Raw genomic sequence first — 19,626 nt, forward strand, 5'->3', positions numbered from 1 at the left:
CTTACCAGGAGGGGGAAGACACCAATGAGTAGAGGAGGGAGAATGAGTATGCGCAGGTGTAGCGTTGGCGGAGATAAATTCAATTGAAAGGCGATGGGCTGTTGCATACAAGTCATCAGGGTGACGTCCCTTTTGGCCATGCATTTGTGTATTTCGATCAAGCCAAATAAGCCAAGAAGGTAAGCAAAAACCTCCAGGTCAAAGTTCAAGCCCACTGAAATTACATGGCACCAAAGATCTGCAAAGTAGGTTCATGCCAAAAGTTAATCACTTCACTAAGAAAAGAAAGTTTCCAAATCCTTTTCACCTCACGACAGCCCCATAAAGCATGAATAATGGTTTCCTGAGAGCCATGGCATCGAGGGTAGCAACTATCATCTCCAATATGTCTATAGGTAAGAGCCCAACGACAAGGTAAGGCGTTTATTTGTTCAAAAACTTAAGAGCATCTCCAATGGAGAGATACAAATTTGGGAGCTAAAGCCCAGTTGATATCTCCATTAGCGTCTCAGGTGGAATAAATATATGTAAATGATATTTCGCTCCATTGAGAGGCTCTAAAATTGGGTTGTTAAAACTGGTTTTTTTAAGCAACGGGCTTGTAGCTCAAAGTGGTAATGAGCTTTTAATATGTTAAACCCTACAACAGCTTGAACACCCCAGCTAACAAGTTACAAAGCTAAAACCTGAAAATTAATTGATCATTATAAACGCAAAGAGCCAAATGATCTCTCAATAATTGATCTCTTTTATATAAGCTGATTGCCTGGTTGTAATGAAATTCATAATGTCTGTTGCATTGCCATGCATTACAACTCTCCCATCTTCCATATAGACAGCACCATCTGCATACTCAAGTTCCTCGAGACGATGGGTGACCCATAATGCAGTAACTTCTCTAGAACTATCCACAGAATTCCTAACTGCTCTGATCACCCCAATCTGGTCATAAATGCCAAAACTTAGTAACAGTAAAATAAGATGAAACAAAGAGATAGCAATTACTCTTTTCCAGAAAATGGTGATCCTGTGAAGAAACTATCTCAGAAAGATTATCGTATGTAACTCAGAATAAGATCACTGGTCAAGTAAATCAATTATAAGGTAATCAAAGCCATATAAAGGTGCCCAACTGAGTCTACAAGCAGTAGCATACTGTCCAATTATGACCTTAAGCACCATCAGATAGAATTCCCTAAATCAAGACCAGATTACAATAAGATAAACTATATGCTTATGAATTCAAACTTTAATTTCGTTGGTCCATGTGGATGGAAGGATTTAAAATCTGAGAGCTTTAGAAATATGAATTTATTGTGTTGATAAACTCCACATGTAAATTTGATTATTTAAGGATAGAAGGGATTTGAAATGCTCAAAAGAATGTAAAAGATAAATAGTTTTAAAGTTCAAAATTTTCATTTTAAATCCTCTATCCAAAAGGGAAACGTTCTCTTGCCAGACTGATAATGGACCATTGATCAGGTTGGTTTTTTTCCAAAATCTGTGGTACTGATTCACAGCTCAACATAAACATTTGTCTTGCAATATACGTCTGGGAAGAGAATATTACTCCTATCCAAATGACCCTTAGTTCTTTAGCCAGCAAAATGCAAGAATATGCTGTGAAGGGGAAAATCATGAGTGTTTTTATAAAGTTTTGGGTACAAATTGTCTTTTCCTCTTTAATGCAGTTCAGCTTGTCGCAATTGTGTCCCATCAGACAAAATTATAAATAAGCAGCCTTGCTGTTTCATGTCGATCATTATTTTTTTGATTTTAAAAAAAAACTACCTGATCATTTTCATCCAAAAATGTCGTAAGCTCGTCCAACAACAGAACTTTACATGCTTCAGCTAAAGCACCAGCAATGGCAACTCTTTGCTTCTGGCCACCACTGAGAGTCTGAACTGACCTCTAATGCAACAAAAGGTAGATATGAGAAATTATCGTTAAAATGTTTGGTGGGTGCTCTAGTGATATTTTAACCATTTTGTTTCTACATTACCTGCATGTAGTTCAACATACTGACAGCATCCAAAGCTTTTGATACTCTATATTTGACTACATCAGGGGTTAGGTTGAACTTACCAAGGCCAAATGCCACATCTGCTTCTACTGTAGGCATCACTACCTGCACATGAAAAGATTCTGGCATTATACATTCACATTGACAAAAGAGGTTCCTTGATGAACTTTACTGAAGTGAGACAAACATGAAAACTTGCCCTCGCATTCAACTTCACCTTAATCATTTGAGGTTTGCAATTTTTATGTCAGTATCCAAAATTAACTAGAAATAGAACTCTCGCAGGCCAATCCTCTTTTTAATAGGACTATTGATGCTTAATGTGATGGATCACAGTAAATCTCCTCTAAACCTTGATAAACTAAGACCACACCCAACAGTCTTGAAACCTTCTTGGAGAAAGAATAATTGGATCTTGATCAAGAAAGAATAATTGGATGATCAACCGCAAACCATCTTTGTTGGGATTAAATGCATAATGCAAATATTTGATTATATTAGTCCCCATGTTTACATAAATACAGTAAATGCATCCATCAATTTCCTACAGGTAAATCTTTCATATCCAACACTACAATGATTGTTCATTCTGCAGTCATCACAAAATCAAACTTTTACATTGTTTCTATCCTTGAAGCTCCCCACAACTCGAGACATTATTTTTGAAGGATAAGCTAGTAAGTTGAAGGTAAATGTTATATGATAGAAATCATAAATCATCATAACGAACCTGATGGTCGGGATTTTGAAAGACAAAACTCCTAGGCCTCTTCACATGCACAGTTCCATCTGTTGGATTCAACAGACCAGCCAAAATCTGCAAATTTCAGAACAACGTAGAGAAAATATACTATTATCTTTTTAATTGGGTACAGCATTAAAAGAACCAACCAACGAAACCATGAAAAACAATATCAAACCAAATACCCAAAAATACCACATAACTAAAATCCTTCAAGCATGAAAGGTATGTTGTGGATTTTTACATACCTTCAAGAGGGTAGATTTCCCACAACCATTGGGTCCAAGAAGCATCCAAAACTGCCCCGAAGGAATGTGAAGAGAGCAATCTTTAAGAATGGGTATGGTTTTACCTTGCCTCGTCCCAACCGAGAAGCTGAGGTTGCGACCTTCGATGGCAATGTTCTCGGTAAAATTGGTCCTAAATAGACAGAGAGAGAGATATGCATAAGAGAAACGCAACCAAACAGAACTAACTTCAACAAGAAAACAGGTATAGGAAAGAAGAGCATAAAAGTGTTTGAAAACAAGCCCAGCTGAAAAGATATTGCGTTGTGTGAACCTGACGCGAGGAGTGGAATACAGAGGAGAGGCAAAAGGCTTAGAGAGATGGATGAGATTTGAGGGATTCATCATGTTATGGATTTAGGAGGTTGGAAAAGTTGCCGGCTTCTTATTTTTCCCCTCCTACAAGCTGCATAACCAAGTAAGTAGACTAAGGGTGAAGAAAAGTATCTTGCAGTTACAATAAAAATTGAAATGTAGAAAAGAGTTCAAAGAAAAAATAGGACAAAACCAGCAAGAGAATTACGTGTCTGTATCGAAAACAAAAGGTAGCTAGCTGGGCACTGTTGGCCAATGACTAGTTAGCTACTGGGAGTTTCAGCATTTGCTACACTGTTTGCTAATTACTCAAAACTACGCAGCTCAAAATCATATCATATGTAGAGCCCAAACCATATAGCAAGATGATGTATGAAAATTCAATTCAAAATAAAATATGGTAACATGAAGCATTACTCACATGTTTTGAATCTTCTGACATTCGCAAAACAATCGCCATAAAATTGATGCTTACCAAACTCTCGAGTCAAATAGATGTTGAGATGGGTAAGTAGTTCCTGAGAAGAAGTAATTTTCGACGAGATAATGATTAACAAAACTCAGAAAATCAAAATAGACGAAACCCATTTGCCGAACCCAAAAAAAAACAAACGAATAATAGTGAAGAAATCTTGTGTAAATAATAAAATAAAAAATTCTATTAGAAACCCAAACCAAACCTGAATGCTTTCTTCGTTGATGCTCTGCCGTCTGCAGGAAGGAAATTAAACTGAAAGAACGGTTAAGAAAATGAAGTAGGATAATGGGAGCGCTCGAAAGTTGAAACTAACCCGACTGGTCCTTTTTATTTTTTCTTTAGTACAGCTACGATCTGTGGGGTCTTGAATCCGAAGGACAGAATTCGTTGAAGCAATGGGTTAGATATCGTTTTCAATGGGTTGGATTGATTTATGGTAGGTGTGTGTTTCATCCTACGGATACAAACGGTTTGTTGTTTGCGAGTCCCGCATAGTTTGCCGCTATGAGCACACTCGATTCCGCGCCTACTGAGAGGTTTTTAAAAAAAAAATTTACAAATTTATTTTAAAATTAAAAAAGATAATAGTAGTTGTGTTCCATAAAAATAGAATCAATTATTTGGTTTTTTTTTAATTTTAATTTTTTAAATATGAAAAAATGTGAATTTATCATATTATCCTCATTTAATTAATAATTTCAAATTTTAACGTTTGCATTAACCAAGGCTTTTTTTTGGTATTTTGAATGTTTTACCATTCTCTGCCTTTTGCTTTATATATAAATATATTATAATTTTTTGTTAGTTTACAATAATACCCATATGAAATATGGCTATGTGCAGAGTAATGCAAATCATACTTTGTTTCTCAAGTGACAAAATGGCAAAGTTGCCGCACTCAGTATATATGTAGATGATATGATTGTGACGTGAGATGATGTTGAGGAGATAGAGAAGCTGAATACTTATTTAGCTTTTGAGTTCGATTTGAAGGATCATGGAGGATTAAAATATTTTTTGGGTATAAAAGTTACTCGTTCAAAGCAAAGTAGATTTCTGTCCCAAAGAAAATAAATTTTGGATTTATTGAAGGAAACTGGTATGTTAGGATGTCCACCTATTGATACGCCCATAGCGTAGAATTAATGTATGTTGGAGCTCCCATATCAAGTACCAACTAATAAGGAGAGAGATCAGAGGTTAGTTGGTAGATTAATTTATTTGTCATACATTAGACCGGATATTGCATATGCATTAAGTGTTGTGAGTCAGTTTATGCATAATCCAAGTGAAGTCCATATGAGTGCAATGATGAGAATTTTGCGTTATCTGAAATATGCTCATAGGAAAGGTCTTATGTTTCTTTTTAGGCATAGACACTTTGAGATTGCAGGATATATAGACTCTGATTAGGGTGGCAAATGTTTCAGCCGAAGATCCACTTCTGGGTATTTTACCTTTGTAGGAGGAAATTTGGTTACATGGCGTAGTAAAAAACAGAAAGTGGTTGCTAAAGGGACTATGCAACTTTATTGTGATAATCAGTCAATGATTAAAATTGCAAAGAATCCGGTAAAGCATGATAGTACCAAGCATGTGGAGATCGATTGTAATTTTGTGTATGAAAAATTGGAAGATAATATTATACATATTCCATACCATATGTGAAGACTACAGAGCTAGCAAATATTCTGACAAAAGCCGTATCTAGTCAAGCATTCCATGGTTCACTTGTCAAGTTGGGCATTAGAGATGTATATGCACCACATTAAGGGAGAGTGTTGACGTAAATCATGTAATTATTTTTATTATGAATTGTAATCCCGTATAATTATAGGATTCCTGTATTAGATGAGGAGTAATGCTACTCTTACCACATTTGTATACCACATTCTCATACTTTCTTATGTGGCAGATGAAATGGACAACCACATCAATTAAAAAGTGTCAATAAATTATAAAAGAAAAGAAAATGTTAAATTAATTTAATTGATGTGGTTGTCCATCTCATCTGCCATATAAGGTGGTATGAGTATATGGTATACAAAAGTAATAAGAATAGTATTATTAATTAGATGAGATTGTAATTACTTTCCTATTTATTGTATACTTGTACATATATAAATTCTCTCATGGCAAGATGAAAAAATCACTCTGAATTATTCTACCCTAATATTTTAAATCTTTTTAATTGGTGGGGATGTGCCAGGGAAGTTCCAATGAGGAGACCTGAAGTCCTAAACCCTCAGAAAGTCCAGAACTGACGTGGATGCCTGGTCTGAGATATTGCCACGTCTACTTGCTTGCGTGGAAGTTAAGTTACCCTTTCTTGATTCAACGTTATCCATCTCGAAACGACAGGCAAATAGCTTACGCACGAAACGACAATCCACAAAGCCGTTTGATCACCCGGACCCGCATCATTCAGAGGTAATGCTGTTACAACAATAGGTCACCGCTTTGTGACTTTTATGTTTATTTCTTTTTTAATATTAAATGAAAAAATAAAAAACTAATGCTAGGATAGTCTTCCCCAACCGCCGAAGCAAAAAGGAAAAACGTCTTCTTTTTCGAACGAGTTATAATTTGTTTCTTTCGACTTTCTCGGAAATTAATCACTCTCAAATTTCCCGGGAAAATCCCGAGCTCAGGTTCGTACCCTAAGACCTCATTTCAATTGCCTTTGCTTAAATCTTTTCTTCTTTTCTTTATTGTTTTCAAGAATTGGTTCTATTTCTGGCCCATATTCAATTCTTTCGCATAGGTTAATCATCTCCTCTGTCATTGATGTTTTAGGGTTCTTCCTTTGATTTTTAGTGAAGAATGTGCTATTTATTCTTATTGATTTCTGTTAATTGTAATTCTGCTTCTGGAAGTTAGGTTCTGGTGGAACTAAGTTGTTTGGGTTTGGCTGACAAAGAAAAAGTGATTTTCATTATTTTACTTGGATGTTTAGCTTTATATTCAATGATTGGTTAGTAGAATATGTTAATGCTTCATGCTTAAATTGTGATACTGATGATGAGTATATGGATCACTGTGTTTTGTATTGATTAGATGTATGTTATAGGTCTGTTAAGTGTATTAATTGTAGAAACTGACTTCTATAGTGCTGATAAAGTGCAAGGTGTTTCATTTAAGCTCCACAATTTTTGGTCCAAGCCTTGACAAAAACTAGGAGTGAGCATGGGGTTGGGCGAACCTGACTAACCCGAATCCAACCCACATTTTGGGCAAATCTAGTAAGGATAATTGAGCTAACAAATTTATAATTTTCTTAACCCAAACAAAAAGTTGGCAAACATGTTAGCTGGGTTTGCATGGTGCTTGTAAGGAAGAGATATCATGATGTCAGACATTTATGTCGAAAAGAAGCATTTTCAGCTTTGATAATGCACTATATTGGAGGTAGTTTATGTATTACATCATGAGTTAAAAGGATAGCTATTCATTATTATAAAGATTTTCTTCCTATTAAATGCTGTTGTTTTAATTTTCACATTAATTAAAAGTTTCCTTTTCTCATTGGAGATTTTGTTTTATTTACCCGGGCTTCTTCTTTTATGTCCTGATAGCAAACATTCGCATTTGGCTTAGATGGTATGCTTGTACTGCAGATTATCTTCAAGGAGCTGTTTAGCAGGCAAGAAGGTGGCTGGCTCTTCTCTATTGTGACACCATAATTTTTTGCCAGGAGCAGTTTTCTTAAAGAGAGGAGAAGAGGACCCCTGAAGGGAAGGGCTGATGAATTCATCTTGGACAAAATAGATCACTTAAGTGGTGTGAAAGCTCAAATAAAGTCTAACAAAAAAAAACCGATAAAGCACGTTTGGTTCAGTGACTCTTCAAAGTTAACTTCACCATATAGTCCAAGACCCGGATTCAATGGGATGGAGGGGCATTTTATGCTCTTCCTTTTTCTTTTTATCCATGGTCGAGGCCTCCAGCAGATTAGGAGAAATGTGGTCACTTAACCTTGGTGCTGAATCAGCAGCAGCCTTCAGCTGGCCAATCCTCAGTGCTAGCATATTCGTACTTGTTGCTCTTCTTCTCTCCATGTACCTTATCTTCGAGCATTTAGCTGCTTATAATCAGCCAGAGGTCTAATCTTGTTCCTCTTGTTATTTGTCAAAGAAAAAAAAAAAGTTTCTTTTTGCACTTTTTTTTCGGTGATACCCTACTTAATTTATCTGCTCTCCTGTGAAATTTTGTTTTGCTTCTATCTAAAGATAACTTTGATTCATCTTTTGTGGTGACATATCATTTTTCTTCTCCTTTTATCTATTTTCAGGAGCAGAAGTTTCTGATTGGTCTCATTCTAATGGTTCCTGTTTATGCACTGGAATCGGTACGACACACTACGTTCTGTGATCACATTCTTCAGTTGTATGCTAGTTTTACTTGTAACTCTATATGAGTTAACTATTGATATTGTGATGGATCACACTTTCTTTTAAATATATTGAGTAAAGCTTAGAAACACATGAGTGTATATAAATGCAGTTCAAGGGCTGTTTTAAATGAAGGCGTTTTACTACTTTACCCTTCTCAATTAGTTAGAGAATAGTTACAAATTTAGTATGAAACAGACTAAGAGGAAAATCAGATTGGAACATGATGCTCATCCCAAAAGCATGCTATTTACATAGTTATTAGTATTGATATGGAGCTCAAATGAATGTGCATTCCTCTGGAACGCTAAATGGGAGTATACCAAGAGGTCATGTTTCCTTGTGCAGATAAAACAAATTGTAGCATGCCAGATATTTTGATAAGTATATGGATTCAATGTATTAGTTAGATATTGACAACTTGTCGAAATGACAGATGGAGAATTTGGATGTATTTAATTTCTTTTGCTAGATTAGGTTATTACCCATTTTATAGATAAGTGAGTTTAATTTCTACTTCTTGTTAAAAACGGAGATAATTTGGCAAAGTTTCTCAAAGGAAGGAACTAAACTTTTAGTTCAAATCCTAGAGTTATGACAGTTATAAGATTTCTGCATAGATGGGCCCTTTGTCTACAATTCTTTAAGGATTTCAGTTCATGAAATCTGTTCTTATTGTGGAAACTATATGACAAAAGTAAGATTTCTGCATACAGTTGATCCTTTTGTTTTTCTTAGTATCTGACTGCTTTTATTCTATCATGTATCCAGTTCGTACTGCTTCCCTTTTCATTAGTACTTACCATTTGATGGATTAGTAATATATTGCGCATGATAACACTTTTCGCTGTAGTTTTTGTCGCTGTTGGACTCAAATGCTGCCTTCAACTGCGAAGCAATTCGGGACTGCTATGAAGCTTTTGCATTATATTGTTTCGAGCGATACCTGATTGCCTGCTTAGGTATGTAACGGAAATGTGAATGTTGAATCTTCTGTGATTATGAAGTACTTACTACCACACACAGTGGTTTGAATCAGTATTCTTTTTTTCCTAGAAGTACTGTTCTTGTGTGCGCAGTCTGTATGCATTCATGCAAACTTATATATTGATAAGTAATATTCCAATGGATGAGTAGTTAACCAGGTTTGTTGAACATCTTTAATAACATAAAGCCTGAAAAAAATCCTTGTTGTGGACAAATATTTTTCTATGTTAAGGTGGTGAGAAGAGGACAATTGAATTTATGGAGAGTCAGAGCGTACTCGATTCCAGTACACCTCTTTTGAAAGATGCTTACGCTTATGGAGTTGTAGAGCATCCCTTCCCACTAAATTGCCTCATAGGTGACTGGCCTCTTGGTCCCACATTCTACCATGCTGTGAAAGTGGGCATCGTTCAGTATGTATGTAGTCATTTCCTGCTGAAACTTTATTTCAATCGTTTTATTTCCTTCGAAGTTTTCCGCCTTATTTGGTCTTCTCTGACTCATTATTTTCCAGATGATACTGAAATTGATCTGCGCTTTGCTCGCAATGATTCTTGAGACTTTTGGTGTTTATGGAGAAGGGAAATTTGACTGGAGATATGGGTAATATATTTTCTTTTGTATCATTTAGGTCTTAAAGCTAACTGTTACAAGTAGATAAATCTTTATGCCTGCTTAGATGACAGGTTGAGTATGTCTTATATATTGATGCTTGATGCACACACGCACAGACACTTACACATACTGACACTTTCTTGAGCACAGAAGTTTTTGTGCGTGCTTAGGATGACTTGTTGGCAGCTGTGATTTTATTACATTTCGCTTTTAATGATGGACTTGTTTCTTTTGTATTTCTCATTATATATATATATATATATATTGTTCTGACTTAGTTTTGTTTGCTTGCAGCTATCCTTACTTGGCAGTTGTTCTTAATTTTAGTCAGACGTGGGCCCTATATTGCCTTGTGCAGTTTTACTCTGTTATTAAAGACAAATTACAACCCATTAAACCATTAGCGAAGTTTCTGACTTTCAAGTCAATTGTGTTCTTGACATGGTGGCAAGGCATCGCAGTTGCATTTCTTTTCTCTATGGGTGCCTTCAAAGGGTCTTTGGCTCAAGAGCTGAAAACTCGCATACAAGACTATATCATATGCATAGAGGTGAGTAATTTAACTAATCATTTACATGTACTGTTAAATTGTATTGAGTTTGATGTTGTAGGGCATGAAGGCCTGATACATCTTTAACAATTTGACGTGCAAACGTAAGTGAATTGAAATTGAAAGCGTCAAATTAGTTTTGAAAGGAAGTAGATAAATTAATTAGTTGGACCAATGTTTTGGATGATCAGAAGAAACCCAGGATCTCATTGGAGATCAAGTTTATCCCTTAGGTGGGTAGTTCTAAGTTATTGCACTATAAAGTAGACTCTACTTAGATTGTAATCATACCATGTTCCTTTAAGGAAAACAATGGAAGAACCTCCTTTTTGTTACTGTCAGAGTAAAATCCTGAAGTTCTTAAAAGAAATAGAAAAACCAAAGGTTATCTTTTATAACAAGATGTTAAGAGGCTCTTGTATAGAACCCAAAAACCCTAACTAAATTAAAAACCCTAGCTAAATTAAATTCTATCTTTCAAAATAATCAGCAGTCCAAAATAACTGAGGAAGATCATAAAAAAAGTATGTAATTAAAATATTCAGCTACAGTACTATGAACAATTAACAGAGCTGTGTGTGAAGAATGACTGGAAAATTGTGTACACTTTTCTAATAAAAGTTTTAAATTCTGGTTCACCATTATTTTATGAGAACTTTGAGTCAAATATTAAACAATTGTTTTGAACTGGAAATAAAATGACTTTGGTGACTTAAGCATACTAAGCTTATTCCAGTTGTGGCCAAAGTTTAGCTTGAAATCTAACGAATCTTGGTGTTCAAGGTTGTTTGGTTTTGAAGGATGCATGAACGAGAATCAAGTGTAAAACACTTCTCAATCTGTTTAGCCATTTGCAAATATTTGGAAAACAGCATTTTCAGATGATGACTGTAGAATTTGAATTTGAATATATCTAGAAATAGATTCTCTGTTCGTGATAATGATTTGTATATTTAAGATCATTAGTAAGTCAATAGGAAGATTCAGTGATTAGTTTTATGTTAGTGGTTGTTACCATTGTATTTATGCTTATTTTCTTAATTCAACTATTGTTATATTTATTTGTCTTATCAGGATTGCTTTTGTTTTTAGGTTTTTCAATATTATATCTTATTTTTTGTTAGGTTATTTGATCAAAGGTGTGGGTCAATCTTAAAAGCTGAACAATAAAAATTCAATCTCATTTCCCTTAATCTTAAAAGTTGGAGAATTACAGTTATCCATTGTTAGTAATAAAAAACATAAGTATCTTCTTTAGGACCCACTTGTTAAATATTTAGATACTTGAGGAATTGAATAAATTACTATGGTTATCTTTCCAAAAAATATTCAACAATTACTCCGATTTTATGTGTATAATAGTTTATGATACATGAGTCAAGTTTTCTGAATAGGTTCTATGTGTACCTGTTTGTTGTAAGTTCTGGTTGATGTTCAGTACATAGAAACTTTTCCAAATATGATCCTGAAGTTCAAAGGGTTGTGATTTCAAACTTGTCAAACAGATGGGTGTGGCTGCTGTGGTTCACCTTTATGTCTTTCCAGCAGTACCTTACAAACGAGGAGAAAGATGTGTGCGTAATGTTGCTGTGATGACTGACTATGCATCATTGGGAGCACCTCCTGATCCAGAGGAGGTACGTGATTGTGAAAGAACAACCAGAGTGCATCTGGCACGGCATGATGAGAGAGAAAAGCGCTTGAATTTCCCCCAAAGTGTACGTGATGTGATTTTTGGAAGCAGTGAAATTGTGAGAAGTTAACCCTAATAACTTACTTTTTCATTTAAAACTCTTTTCTGGACTTTATCGTCACTTTTATGTTCTCATTTGTTGTTTCAGATTGTTGATGACATGAAGTATACAGTTTCCCATGTGGTAGAACCAGTCGAAAGAGGATTTGCAAAGATAAATAAAACCTTGCATCAGATATCTGAGAATGTGAAACGCCACGAGGAGCAGAGGAAGAGCATAAAGGATGATAGTTATGTTATCCCCTTGAATTCATGGAATAGAGAATTTTCTGAAGTTCGTGACAATCTTGTTGAAGGGAGTATCAGTGACAGTGGTTTGTCTAGTGGGAGGAGACAGCAGTCCCAGTCTAAAGCTTCAACATCTCAGAATAGAGCATGGAGATGATGTTAACAAAAGTATATGTAAGATCATCACCGGCGTAACTTGTAAATGGTGTCGTGAGTTCAACGTGATTTTAGAAGACGTTGATATACATTAGCTGGCCAGAAGAGCTGGTGGTTTATGGAGCTAACTCGTCAACAAAAACAAACATTCATGAATTTTGGCATCAAGAAGGAATCTTCTTGATCAAAAAAGGATTGTTTTTTATGTGCACAGTACAGAATGGCGGAGCGATGGACAGAGCTAATACCACTTTATCTATGTGAACGCTAGGCCACATAACGATTTGAGTATAAGCAATGGAAATAAAATTTAATTTTGGCAGAAGCTATTCTAGTACAGGATGTGTTATGATAGCCTGTTTCATCTCTCTCTTGAGACATGGTTTCTTCAGAAAACTACATTTGATTAGGCCAGACTCACTACCTTCTATATTGTAAATTTAGTAGAAAGGGATCCTTGTGCTCGTTATAATTTGGTTATCAAATTGCATTGTGTTTATTTTGGGTGTGTAGAGCATTATCCCAAGTCAAAATTGTTTCTGTCTTTCCTTTCAGATCTTGTCTCATTTAACAATTTATTACTTATTTTGAAAGCGTGGGTGATGAGATAAGATTAAGATGGGTTCACCGGACCGGTTTCCTCTAATGTAACCACACAAAAAAACCTTTGATTTTCATTATTGATGTCTGTTTTATTTTTTTTTAAAAAGTTTATCTCAAGAATAATTTACCGCCATTTATTGAGAAATGTAAAAATAAATTAAAAAAACTATATGTTCCTTAAAAAAAAAAGTTAAAGCATAAAAAGTTAGAATTAAAAAAAAATACTATGGGCCTTCTCTTCAGATTCAGACCGAATAGAAAATATATGGGCCTTTGCCCCCTTTCGTTAGGGTAAATTTGTCTTTGCACGTCATAAAATTGGGGAGCTAGGGTTTTGTTTATGTCTCTCTATAAATAAGACTGCGAAAGCACTCTGTTATTTTGTATGTATTTTGTTTCTCAGCCTCTCTTCGTCTCTCGCTCTCCGAGTTGATGTGTCTGTGCGTTTTATATTTGAGGCAGTGATGAAGAACTGAGGAAGTCATGCACCACTCTGATGATTTTAATCAATCTGTGCTGATAACCTTCTTCATACCCATTGATTCTGAGCCTCCTTTTTTTCCTTATTAATTGTCAGTTCCCGTTTTTCAATTTTACTTGTTTTTCTTTTCAAGTTTTAGGAATTTATGCTTTATTTGAATCCAAAATTAGAAGGGTATTTTGAATTCATCCCATCTTTTTATTTGGGATTGAATATCGGAATTGGAGGGACCAAGTGATGGGATCTTTTGATCTAACCATGATGCGGACCGTACAGCTCTTTGCTAATGGGGATGAAAATTTGGTGTCTGATGGTTCCTTCTTTAACCCTTAATTTTATTTATTTTTAGTTTAATATTTTAGTTTTTATATGTAACCATTTTCAGGGAATTTATTTAGGGTTTCTTCCACTAAATTTTACAAAAAATAATAACACTCACAGTCAACTGAAGTCAATTTAATTAACAAATTGTTAGAATGTTGGGCCTCAAAATTTTCAACCCTCAATTTGCTTAATTTCAGTTCATTAATACTTTAGCTCCAGATCACCTATATGAGTATATGGCAAACAAATTGAGTGGAAGGAGCTGCTTTTTTTTTTGTTTTTTTGGGGGTCAGGTTCTGGGTTGGCTCTTAACCAAGATTGACCCGACGTGTGTCCGCTCCTACGTATTGGTGATGGCATTATTCCATATATGGGAAGAAATAATCAATTGGGTTTTTAATTCTCGAGGTTCCTAATTTTTACCTCGTGTTGCAATTGATTGCAATTAACTCTACAAGTGTTGTGTTGAATTGAGTTTCCATTAATTACATGCCAAGTGGATTTGAATTTAAAAAAATGTATATTTTGAAAATTTTCTCTATTTAAAATTAAAAAATTAAAAAGATATTTTTTAAAATGTGTTTAAAATTAGTGCAAATACAAAATGTGTTTACACCACTACATTTTCGAATCTCTGAATTTTTTAAGTAAAAAATATCTATATTATAACACTTAATTTGACGAAACTAATAAAATCATATAATAGAATAATAAGTCCAAGGTTTTACCATCATACAAAGTTAGTGGTAACTTTTAAATTGTTATATTAATATATATTATATATTTAGTACCTAAAAACCTAATCAAAAGCACCTCTGGCGTTCTCTTCAGTAAAACATCCAAGTACTTTTCTACATAAGTAATTTCTGGACAAGCTCTAAATTATTTCAAGTTATCTGTTAGGCTTAAATATTCCCACTCAAAAATGGCACCAATGTATGCCTAAACTGGCTTAACTGAACGTGGTGGAATGCACATGTCAAGTAAAGTATGGGTACAGTACAACATAAACGAATGGAAGAAAAGCTCATAGAAATTCATATGAATGAAAGTTTGTCAATTTCATCATGTAATCATCGTGGATGTGTGATTTGTAATTTTCTAAATAAATTCATACCTGTTGCAACTGGTAATTAGGTGCCATGCGTAAGTCCTTCAGACTCGATATGTAATTTCCTATATAAATTCATACAAGTTGTAGCTGGCAGTTGGCTCGATAAGTTGTAGTTACCTTACTACCAAGCATATGAATGATCATAACGTTCGGCCACTCTATAATATTTCAATATACGTTATTTTTATTCAATAATATGTAAAATTGTGTGTATAATATGTGAATTTTGTGTGTGTTGTTGATAATTTTGTAAAAACACGTGTATCATACATGAAAAAAATCCGCACGTACGTGTATTGTACGTTTACCTTGCGTACGAAAAATGGAAGTATTGTTGAAAAATACGGATGTATGTGTATAACACGATTATTAAACGGCAATATATTATACTATTTATTACTAAAAGTAAAAATAAAAACAAAAATAGGCCCCCTGTGAAATTAATTAAACTAATCTGAATTAACTTTTTTTAAAATTTATTAATTGGAAACTAAATAATTAATTTAAATCTTAAATGCCCAAGTGCCCCAAGGCCAAAGGCCATCTTTTTGATAATTAAATAGATAATGTTATATATTCAATGCCCAAGTTGAATTTGAAGCCCAATTGCCTTCTACTTGGGCCAACTTCCAATTGCCTTGTGTGGGCTAACTTCCAATTACTTAGTGTGGCCCAACTTCCAAGTGCCCAATGTATTTCAATAGTATAGCCGAGCGGCTATACTATTTTTTAGAGAAATTTTCACATAACCCAGTATAGCCGCGCGGCTATACTATTTTTTCAGAGAAATTTTCAACAACCCCAGTATAGCCGCCCGGCTATACCCTCGAAATGTATTCTGCTTAAAGGTCCGCCCCCCCCAAAAAAAAAAAAAAAAATCAAAGTACAGCCGAGCGGCTATATTATATTCAAGAGTATAGCCGTGCGGCTATACTATTTATTAAAGAAAATTTTTAAAAAAAACCCCAGCAACGGTGGGTATGAATCGATTTTTTCTTTTTTCCTTAGGCTATCTTACCTTACTACCAAGCATATGAATGATCATAACGTTCGGCCACTATATAATATTTCAATATACGTTATTTTTATTCAATAATATGTAAAAATGTGTGTATAATATGTGAATTTTGTGTGTGTTGTTGATAATTTTGTAAAAACACGTGTATCATACATGAAAAAAATCCGCACGTTCGTGTATTGTACGTTTACCTTGCGTACGAAAAATGGAAGTATTGTTGAAAAATACGTATGTATGTGTATAACACGATTATTAAACGTCAATATATTATACTATTTATTACTAAAAGTAAAAATAAAAACAAAAATAGGCCCCGGGTGAAATTAATTAAACTAATCTGAATTAACTTTTTTTAAAATTTATTAATTGGAAACTAAATAATTAATTTAAATCTTAAATGCCCAAGTGCCCCAAGGCCCAAGGCCATCTTTTTGATAATTAAATAGATAATGTTATATATTCAATGCCCAAGTTGAATTTGAAGCCCAATTGCCTTCTACTTGGGCCAACTTCCAATTACCTTGTGTGGGCTAACTTCCAATTACTTAGTGTGGCCCAACTTCCAAGTGCCCAATGTATTTCAATAGTATAGCCGCGCGGCTATACTATTTTTTAGAGAAATTTTCAAAAAACACAGTATAGCCGCGCGGCTATACTATTTTTTAGAGAAATTTTCAAAAAACCCAGTATAGCCGCGCGGCTATACTATTTTTCCAGAAAAATTTTCAACAACCCCAGTATAGCCGCCCGGCTATACCCTCGAAATGTATTCTGCTTAAAGGTCCGCCCCCCAAAAAAAAAATAAAAAAAAATCACAGAACAGCCGAGCGGCTATATTACATTCAAGAGTATAGCCGTGCGGCTATACTATTTATTAAAGAAAATTTTAAAAAAAACCCCAGCAAGGGTGGGTATGAATCGATTTCTTCTTTTTTCCTTAGGCTATCTTACCTTACTACCAAGCATATGAATGATCATAACGTTCGGCCACTATATAATATTTCAATATACGTTATTTTTATTCAATAATATGTAAAATTGTGTGTATAATATGTGAATTTTGTGTGTGTTGTTGATAATTTTGTAAAAACCCGTGTATCAAACATGAAAAAAATCCGCACGTACGTGTATTGTACGTTTACCTTGCGTACTAAAAATGGAAGTATTGTTGAAAAATACGTATGTATGTGTATAACACGATTATTAAACGGCAATATATTATACTATTTATTACTAAAAGTAAAAATAAAAACAAAAATAGGCCCCCGGTGAAATTAATTAAACTAATCTGAATTAACTTTTTTTAAAATTTATTAATTGGAAACTAAATAATTAATTTAAATCTTAAATGCCCAAGTGCCCCAAGGCCCAAGGCCATCTTTTTGATAATTAAATAGATAATGTTATATATTCAATGCCCAAGTTGAATTTGAAGCCCAATTGCCTTCTACTTGGGCCAACTTCCAATTACCTTGTGTGGGCTAACTTCCAATTACTTAGTGTGGCCCAACTTCCAAGTGCCCAATGTATTTCAATAGTATAGCCGCGCGGCTATACTATTTTTTAGAGAAATTTTCAAAAAAAAAACAGTAAAATAGCCCATATAGCCGGCTATACTATTTTTTCAGAGAAATTTTCAACAACCCCAGTATAGCCGCCCGGCTATACCCTCGAAATGTATTCTGCTTAAAGGTCCGCCCCCCCAAAAATAAAAAAAATAAAAAATCACAGTACAGCCGAGCGGCTATATTATATTCAAGAGTATAGCCGTGCGGCTCTACTATTTATTAAGTAAAATTTTAAAAAAAAACCCCAGCAAGGGTGGGTATGAATCGATTTCTTCTTTTTCCTTACGCTATCTTACCTTACTACCAAGCATATGAATGATCATAACGTTCGGCGACTCTATAATATTTCAATATACGTTATTTTTATTCAATAATATGTAAAATTGTTTGTATAATATGTGAATTTTGTGTGTGTTGTTGATAATTTTGTCAAAACACGTGTATCAAACATGAAAAAAAATCCGCACGTACGTGTATTGTACGTTTACCTTGCGTACGAAAAATGGAAGTATTGTTGAAAAATACGTATGTATGTGTATAACACGATTATTAAACGGCAATATATTATACTATTTATTACTAAAAGTAAAAATAAAAACAAAAACAGGCCCCCGGTGAAATTAATTAAACTAATCTGAATTAACTTTTTTTAAAATTTATTAATTGGAAACTAAACAATTAATTTAAATCTTAAATGCCCAAGTGCCCCAAGGCCCAAGGCCATCTTTTTGATAATTAAATAGATAATGTTATATATTCAATGCCCAAGTTGAATTTGAAGCCCAATTGCCTTCTACTTGGGCCAACTTCCAATTACTTAGTGTGGCCCAACTTCCAAGTGCCCAATGTATTTCAATAGTATAGCCGCGCGGCTATACTATTTTTTAGAGAAATTTTCAAAAAACCCAGTATAGCCGCGCGGCTATCCTATTTTTCCAGAGAAATTTTCAACAACCCCAGTATAGCCGCCCGGCTATACCCTCGAAATGTATTCTGCTTAAAGGTCCGCCCCCCCCAAAAAAAAAAAAAAAAATCACAGTAAAGCCGAGCGGCTATATTATATTCAAGAGTATAGCCGTGCGGCTATACTATTTATTAAAGAAAATTTTAAAAAAACCCACAGCAAGGGTGGGTATGAATCGATTTCTTCTTTTTCCTTAGGCTATCTTACCTTACTACCAAGCATATGAATGATCATAATGTTCGGCCACTATATAATATTTCAATATACGTTATTTTTATTCAATAATATGTAAAATTGTGTGTATAATATGTGAATTTTGTGTGGGTTGTTGATAATTTTGTAAAAACACGTGTATCATACATGAAAAAAATCCGCACGTACGTGTATTGTACGTTTACCTTGCGTACAAAAAATGGAAGTATTGTTGAAAAATACGTATGTATGTGTATAACACGATTATTAAACGTCAATATATTATACTATTTATTACTAAAAGTAAAAATAAAAACAAAAATAGGCCCCCGGTGAAATTAATTAAACTAATCTGAATTAACTTTTTTTAAAATTTATTAATTGGAAACTAAATAATTAATTTAAATCTTAAATGCCCCAGTGCCCCAAGGCCCAAGGCCATCTTTTTGATAATTAAATAGATAATGTTATATATTCAATGCCCAAGTTGAATTTGAAGCCCAATTGCCTTCTACTTGGGCCAACTTCCAATTACCTTTTGTGGGCTAACTTCCAATTACTTAGTGTGGCCCAACTTCCAAGTGCCCAATGTATTTCAATAGTATAGCCGCGCGGCTATACTATTTTTTAGAGAAATTTTCAAAAACCCCAGTATAGCCGCGCGGCTATACTATTTTTCCAGAGAAATTTTCAACAACCCCAGTATAGCCGCCCGGCTATACCCTCGAAATGTATTCTGCTTAAAGGTCCGCCCCCCCCAAAAAAAAAAAAAAAATCACAGAACAGCCGAGCGGCTATATTATATTCAAGAGTATAGCCGTGCGGCTATAC

At 34.4% G+C, this 19,626-nt stretch overlaps 2 protein-coding genes and 1 non-coding gene across 8 annotated transcripts; 2 read left to right on the top strand and 1 right to left on the bottom strand.

Moving 5' to 3' along the window:
- Positions 1-680: 680 nt before the first annotated feature.
- Positions 681-4,252, bottom strand: LOC117636297 (ABC transporter I family member 10). 4 transcript variants are annotated; one of them, XM_034370729.1, is made up of 9 exons: positions 4,165-4,252; positions 4,054-4,084; positions 3,795-3,891; positions 3,333-3,464; positions 3,020-3,191; positions 2,760-2,846; positions 2,009-2,134; positions 1,795-1,917; positions 681-942 (listed from the first exon to the last, which is right to left on the bottom strand). In XM_034370729.1, the coding sequence occupies exons 4-9, from the start codon at positions 3,404-3,406 to the stop codon at positions 733-735; spliced, it is 792 nt and encodes a 263-aa protein (XP_034226620.1). In that variant the 5' UTR covers positions 3,407-3,464; positions 3,795-3,891; positions 4,054-4,084; positions 4,165-4,252; the 3' UTR covers positions 681-732. The 4 variants fall into 4 exon arrangements, with proteins under 4 accessions (XP_034226620.1, XP_034226621.1, XP_034226619.1 ...); XM_034370730.1 differs by adding an exon at positions 3,582-3,674 and having other exon boundaries at positions 4,054-4,169; XM_034370728.1 differs by having other exon boundaries at positions 4,054-4,205.
- Positions 4,253-6,390: 2,138 nt separating this feature from the next.
- On the top strand, positions 6,391-13,078 carry LOC117637945 (protein LAZ1 homolog 1-like). 3 transcript variants are annotated; one of them, XM_034372999.1, is made up of 9 exons: positions 6,391-6,502; positions 7,546-7,952; positions 8,143-8,199; positions 9,096-9,204; positions 9,462-9,646; positions 9,744-9,832; positions 10,139-10,394; positions 11,900-12,145; positions 12,236-13,078. In XM_034372999.1, exons 2-9 carry the CDS (start codon positions 7,737-7,739, stop codon positions 12,530-12,532), a joined length of 1,455 nt encoding a protein of 484 aa, XP_034228890.1. In that variant the 5' UTR covers positions 6,391-6,502; positions 7,546-7,736; the 3' UTR covers positions 12,533-13,078. The 3 variants fall into 3 exon arrangements, with proteins under 3 accessions (XP_034228890.1, XP_034228891.1, XP_034228889.1); XM_034373000.1 differs by lacking the exon at positions 7,546-7,952 and having other exon boundaries at positions 6,394-6,502; XM_034372998.1 differs by lacking the exon at positions 6,391-6,502 and having other exon boundaries at positions 7,508-7,952.
- A 512-nt stretch (positions 13,079-13,590) lies between these two features.
- LOC117612298 lies at positions 13,591-13,686 on the top strand. The gene has a single exon (XR_004583339.1). It is a non-coding gene; the product is annotated as a small nucleolar RNA Z221/R21b (small nucleolar RNA).
- Positions 13,687-19,626: the final 5,940 nt, after the last annotated feature.

The sequence above is a fragment of the Prunus dulcis genome, chromosome 8 (assembly GCF_902201215.1).
Source record: "Prunus dulcis chromosome 8, ALMONDv2, whole genome shotgun sequence".
NCBI lineage: Eukaryota > Viridiplantae > Streptophyta > Magnoliopsida > Rosales > Rosaceae > Prunus > Prunus dulcis.

Bases quoted from the DNA above. Each gene is read 5' to 3' on its own strand.
- LOC117636297 (XM_034370729.1), bottom strand. From the start codon at position 3,406: ATGATGAATCCCTCAAATCTCATCCATCTCTCTAAGCCTTTTGCCTCT. The intron at 2,847-3,019 runs GTATGTAAAAAT...TGAAATTTGCAG, and splicing joins GGAAATCTACCCTCTTGAAG to ATTTTGGCTGGTCTGTTGAA. The intron at 943-1,794 runs GTAGTTTTTTTT...ATTTATGACCAG, and splicing joins TTTTGGATGAAAATGATCAG to ATTGGGGTGATCAGAGCAGT.
- LOC117637945 (XM_034372999.1), top strand. From the start codon at position 7,737: ATGGGATGGAGGGGCATTTTATGCTCTTCCTTTTTCTTTTTATCCATG. The intron at 8,200-9,095 runs GTACGACACACT...TTTTCGCTGTAG, and splicing joins CTGTTTATGCACTGGAATCG to TTTTTGTCGCTGTTGGACTC. The intron at 12,146-12,235 runs GTGAGAAGTTAA...TTGTTGTTTCAG, and splicing joins TTTTTGGAAGCAGTGAAATT to ATTGTTGATGACATGAAGTA.